The 6,292-nt window shown below is 34.1% G+C and overlaps 1 protein-coding gene across 1 annotated transcript; it reads right to left on the minus strand.

Annotated features, from left to right (window-relative positions):
- Positions 1–1,066: 1,066 nt before the first annotated feature.
- LOC143624386 (uncharacterized) lies at positions 1,067–3,987 on the minus strand. Its single transcript, XM_077095063.1, has 2 exons — positions 3,222–3,987; positions 1,067–2,461 (listed from the first exon to the last, which is right to left on the minus strand). The coding sequence occupies exons 1-2, from the start codon at positions 3,444–3,446 to the stop codon at positions 1,412–1,414; spliced, it is 1,275 nt and encodes a 424-aa protein (XP_076951178.1). The 5' UTR covers positions 3,447–3,987; the 3' UTR covers positions 1,067–1,411.
- Positions 3,988–6,292: the final 2,305 nt, after the last annotated feature.

The following is a 6,292-nucleotide window of genomic DNA, read 5'->3' on the forward strand; positions in this document are numbered from 1 at the left end:
AAATTATTAAATATAAGGTATGTACATAATATACTTAACTAACCTCATAGCCTTACTCAAGCTAAATAAATAAAGCTTGAGCTCAGGTTTATTATTATACAATTTTATTTTTAAGCTCAAACTCATTTAAGCTCAATTTAAATCAAGCTTTTAACAATGCGATCTTCAAAAGCTCATAAACTGCTTAACTTATTTACACTCGTCTTGGCTCCACATTTAAGGCCAGACCATCCAAGTTAGGTTGTCAATAAGCTACTCAAGTCACATTTATGGATGCATGCCAAAGAGGCAAAGAACTAAGCTTTTATTTAAGACCATGTGCAATTGACATCGTTAGAGACGTTCATAGTTGAGTTGGCACTTACGTGGAAGATAGAAGTTAAGGACAATACATTGCGTCAAAGTCAAAGTTCATGGCCACATACGGAGAAAAGAAGGAACTAAGAGAGGGATGGGAGACGTGAGACGTCTTAAAACTCTTTCAAAAAGTGTTTCTCTTTCATGTTAGCTTCACAATGAGTAAGGTGTATTAAAGTTACACCGCGCACAAATTTAACACGTCTTGCATCAACTATCACTTGTTGACATTATTTCCTTCCTCTAGTTACCGGTCATAAGTTATAAGGATGTTTTACAATATCTCTCATTTTGGAAAGCTAAGATTATATCATCTATATATAAATAAATATTATAGATTTTTTCTATATAAAGGTGGCATATTGGAAAATGGCACAAGATTGTAAAGGCACTTGTTTCACAATTTCACAACAAGAAACAAGCCCCCCACCCACACAAGGTCCACTTAATATGTACCTTCACTTTCTGCAAACCCAACCGAATGGTCCATGGTGTGGACCAGACTAACATCACTCATATACAGATACACCAAACTCACATGCACCTTGCACTCCATCAAGCCACTTTTCTTTGGAATTATTATCCAAAAACAAGTACTTGTAAAATCACCATTACATTTTAAACACTAGTTATATCAACTAGGGTTACACGGTCATATTCGGTTTAGGTTTGATATGACGTCCCATAATTGGTTGCTCGATCGTGCAAGGCCGAAATCATCCAAATGCCGATTTTAAGACCAAGACAAGGTCATTTATTATATATTATATTCATGTGACATCTTCAGATTGAGTAATTCTTTCGTGTAATCATTTATAACAAGCAAATGGTTATAAATATAAAAATGCTAGTAAGCGCGCAATTTAAATTAAAAGGTGAATCAAAATAGTCATTTTCATATTTTCTTACAACATAATGCCTACTAAAACGCATTCCCACATTCATCGAGATTCATTTTGCTTACACAACTATTACCTAAAGAGTATTTTCTCATAAAACAAACTCGTGATTCCATTCCCGGATAGTAAACTCTGGAATGAAATCACAACAGTTACTAACGACATAGCTTTACACCAAACGGGCGAACACTAGAAGACAAGTTACCAACCGGAAGACATAAATTTGAGTTATTCCTCACCCCGAATCGCCTTCCCATTTTCACATAGAATTTTGGGGGAAATGTGAGCTCACCGGTGAGGTTATTTCCATTAACGTAAAGTGCGGTCAAATTTCTCAATTCCACTAGTGTCGGTGGCAAATTTCCTGTCAGTTTGTTGTCGTTTAAGCCCAAAAACCGCAAGCTTTTCAAGCTCAAAATCGACTCAGGAATCACACCGGTCAAACCGATGTTAGAAAGATCCAAAACCATGAGCCTATTGACATTTTCCCAATTGAAGTTCATTAGACCACCACTTATGGGATTGTTTGACAAAATCAACTCTTCCAGTGAACTCATTTCTTGACTTGCAAAAGTCAAACCACCAGATATCTTATTGTTACTAAGATCCAAAAGAGTTAAATTCTTCAACTTACTAATCTCACTTGGGATTTCACCTTCAATCTGGTTCTTACTCAAGTCAAACTTCAAGAGGGAAGTCAACCCTCCAAAAGTCAACGGTAAACTCCCACCCAATGAGTTTCTACTCAAATCCATTATTAATAACTCACTCAAACCACCATAACTTTCTGGGATTTTGCCTGTAAACATATTACCAGACAAAACAAGCCTCTTTAACAAAGTCAACCTCCCAATGTTGACCGGTAAACCGCTGGACAACCCGTTATCGATTAACACAAGGGATTGGAGCTTCTTAAGGTTACCAAAGGTGGTAGGGATTTGACCGGTCAAACCTGGGTTAGAATGAAACTCTATCGACTCTAGTGTACTTGAAAACGAGTCCCAGTTGACCGAGTGGATGCTAATCGGGCTTTGGCTTGGTGAGATGATACAATTGAAAACTGATAGTGATGTCAAGTGTTGAAGTTTAAAAAACTGGGGTCTGAATTCAAGATTTGGAGCACATGGAAGTGAGTTATCATGGATTTGGCCGATGATTATGTCGGTTACGTACCAGAATCCATCAAAAACATCACATGAAACACCCTGTGGATTCAAAACAGGTGGATAATGTTACATTGTTACTTATCATCAAAATGACTAGAAACTAGGTCCATGACCAAAACATTAACCAAACAAACGAACGGATGTGAAACCATAAGAACATGTTTTATTGTTCATGTTCGTTCATTAAAAAAATAAAAATGCTTCTGTCCGTTTATGTTTGTTTGTTAATATTCAAAATGGACACAGACAAGAATAAACGAACACATATGAACACCAACTAAAGTAGATAACAAACAATATGCAAATATAAAATCTTAATACACAAAAAATGTATTTTACATGTAAATAAGAATATTAAAAAAATAAATCTTCATTCAACTTCTTTGAACAAATATGTAAACCAACATTAAAGAACATACATGAACAAACCAAATATATGTTCATGTCCGTTCACTTAATTAAATTAACAAAAAATTTTGTGGTTCGTTACACGCGTACCACAAAAGTTGACTTCTTTTTTTTTTAACTCATGAGAAAGTAGAAACAATCTAACTTGCAAGATTCCATGCAAGTTTTCAACTTTACTGACTCACTTTGATATGAGGTTATATAAATCTAGTATGATTGTGGGTCCAATCAACAAAAAAAGTAAAGATTATAAACCAAAGTTATGATTTTGTTACTTTTCTTCAACATTATGTCAAATTTCTTGTATTCTTGATAAGTAAAAACAAAAATAAAAAAATGTAAAAATAAAAAAATTCAACAAATCCAACAAAACCAATAGGTAAAAAGATACCTGAATGGGTGTCCAACCACAAGGATCCGGATAAAGATCCGACCCATTCCACCATTGTCCCACAAACCCTTGAATTGCAGAGTACAAAGCTTCTTGCTCTGTTTTCACCATTGGAGCACCAACTCCATCTTCATCATTTTCACCATTAATACTCATTCCAATCACACCCACCATCACCAACATCACAATAATCAAATACCCACAAATTTTCCTACTCAATTTCATCTTCAATTTTGAAACTTTACACAAAACTGAAAATCTTGAAAATGAGCAAATTGGGGGTAAAATTGATGAAATTGGATATAATAACTTCAACAAAAACTGAAATTGAAACAAAAGAAAGAAAACCCAGTTTGATTTTAACAAGAAAGACTCCAAATTCAAGAAACACAAAAATAGAGTGCTCTTATTTCCATGGTGGTTTATAGCAAAGGTAAGGTAGAGTAGCAGAGCAAATTCAAACAGCAAAAGAGCTAAAATTGCACAGATATCAATGATCTATAAATGTAAGAACATTGCAGAAGTCTAGGGTCTAGATAAGGTGGGTGTGTTTAGCTTTAAAGAGATGCTCTGTTTTGAGATGAAAGCAGAGTAGTAGTAATAATGGTGTTTTGTTGATTAATATTATTATTATGATGATGATGTTTAGGTGATGTGAGGGTTTGGATGATTGAGACTGGTTAAATTAGGATAAAAGGGTTGATGGAGTTTGTTTGCAGGAGGCAGGGGACCAATCTAGGCAGTATGTAAATATGTTGTTATGTGTTGGATGGGTATGTATATGTAAATAAAAAACAAAGTGAGTAAATGATGAATTTTTTAGTGATTTTGTTTATAAGGAAAAGTTAAAACGTAAAGGTAAAAAAAAATAAGAAGCGTAAAAAAAATTTGTATTAAAAAAAAGGAAATTCTTAAAGTAGTTCATTACTATTTACTATGGTGATCATTTATCATAATCGGTTACGAGGTGACACAAAAAGACAAACACACTTTTTGATTAAAATTTGGATTTTTTTTGTCCATAACCGATTGCAACCTATCTTGTTCTAGCAACCTAAGTTTACAACAAAACTCTTGAATCTAATTTGGGATTTTCATGAAAATTATAATGTTTAACCTTTTTTTAAAACATGTAACAACGCGGTTTTATTTTTAAAAAATATTGAACATTTTGATATAAAATGAAGCATTTTTATTTAATAAATATTGGTTTAGGTTGGGTTAAGATAGTGAGTAAAATATTGGATTGAGTTGGGTTGTATAGGTGGAAAAGAGAAATTAGGTTTTTTTTAATAAATTGTTGGGTTGGGTTGGGTTAGGATAGTGAATAGTCTTAAAAGAGAGAGATTCCAAGTTTACTAACCCCCCCCCCCCCCTCCTCAACTTTCTCTTTTCTATTGCATCACCGGCCTTGTGTTAGCTTGTCCCGCCGATAACTTAACAAAACAATCACAACAAGACGTGTGGTTGGTAACACGGCGTTCACGACGTGTTAAACACCCTATCTTCTCGTTTCCGATGTGTTGTGGCCGTTGACTCTTCATTTTGGTTGGGAATGCTTTTAGAAACTTATCCTTTTTTTTGAATGACCAACTAAGTAACGCTGGGTACTCCGTACGCGGCCTCCATTGGCTAAAGAAAGCCCGAGCCGGCCACGAGTCCGGAGGGACGGAGCTCCTAGCGGTCCACCTATTGAGGGATTCCCCGGATAAAAACCCGACCCCCACGCCCGTCAAACGACACGATAACGAAGAGCCGGTAAAACCGGGTGAGATCTGGACTCGAACCCTGGCAAGCCAGGGTCATCCCTCATATCTCTCATATAAATTAGTGATAATAAGATTTAAACTCCGTAGCTCTCACTAATAAAATAAGTACACTATTAGTGAGTCACATCCAATATATTTTTAGAAACTTATCTAAACATTTATTATGCTTTGGGAGCTCTTTTGATACTTGGAATATATTGATTATTCTTCCAGCGGTTCACATTTATGTTCTCAACAACATAGCAAATATCTCAGAATTTTTCCTAGATAAATTGATAAAGCACCACGCACAATCGAGAACGTACAAACACAATCTTATTTAACACTAACCAATCCATTCACGGCTAAGTAGAAACACAAAACATAATAGATCACCAATTGCTTGCTGCTAAAAGCATTTTAAAAAGGCGAATTGGATTTTATAATCCAAACTTAATGTAGTTGGTCGATAATAATTCCAACTTAAAAAATAGCTGCAACCGATCACAACTTTTACACAATTTGTTTTCATTGAGCTTCTGTTAAAAAAAACTTAATGACGTTAAGTTTTTTTCAAATTTCAAAATGATGTTTTTGGGTTTTCGATTGAAATGAGGATACGAATCGATTGATGTAAAACTTACATCGAAACAGTGCTTCAAACAACTTGATTTTTGTTAATTAAAAGTTTACACACCGGAATTGAATCATCCTTTAATCGTTTGGACCACCGTTTTGAGGTAAGTTTTACATCAATCGGCTTGTATCCCCATTCCAAACAAAAACCCTAAAACATCAATTTGAAATTTGAAAAAAAACTTAACACCATTAATTTTTTTTAACAGGGATTCAATAAAAACAAATAGTTTGAAAATTAGGACCGATAACAACTATTTTATAAGTTGTGATTATTAAATTCCAATTTGTCTTTTAAAAACATGCCAGATTTTAATGTTTAATCACAAAAGGAAAAAAAATGCTTTCAAATAAGTTCAACTTCATTTCAAATTGCAAAAGAATGTAAAGTTACAAAGCTCTCACAAAATACAGACAATGTTATTCACATCTTTATTAGAACACGCTGTTGTCTCGTGCAGTCATGCATCGCCGCTGAATATTGATGAAAGTGAAAACAACTATGTACATGTTAATTTATAAAAATTAACATTCTTAAATCATTGAAATGAAACTAACCCCCTTTAAGAAAAAACAAAACTTACCACCTCACCAGTAAAAAAGATTAGAATCCATCACCACTTCTAAAAATACCTAACTACTATACTTAAATTGTACATTTTTTTTATTAGACGCATAGATATTCAA

Source organism: Bidens hawaiensis, unplaced genomic scaffold (genome assembly GCF_021521415.1).
Source record: "Bidens hawaiensis isolate Kalapana, Puna unplaced genomic scaffold, B.hawaiensis_p1.1 tig00003781_1, whole genome shotgun sequence".
In the NCBI taxonomy this organism is placed as follows: domain Eukaryota; kingdom Viridiplantae; phylum Streptophyta; class Magnoliopsida; order Asterales; family Asteraceae; genus Bidens; species Bidens hawaiensis.

Excerpts from the sequence above, each read along its gene's own strand:
- LOC143624386 (XM_077095063.1), bottom strand. The coding sequence starts at position 3,446 with ATGAAATTGAGTAGGAAAATTTGTGGGTATTTGATTATTGTGATGTTG. Across the intron at positions 2,462-3,221 it reads GTGGTTGGACACCCATTCAG|GGTGTTTCATGTGATGTTTT; the intron begins GTATCTTTTTAC and ends TTGAATCCACAG.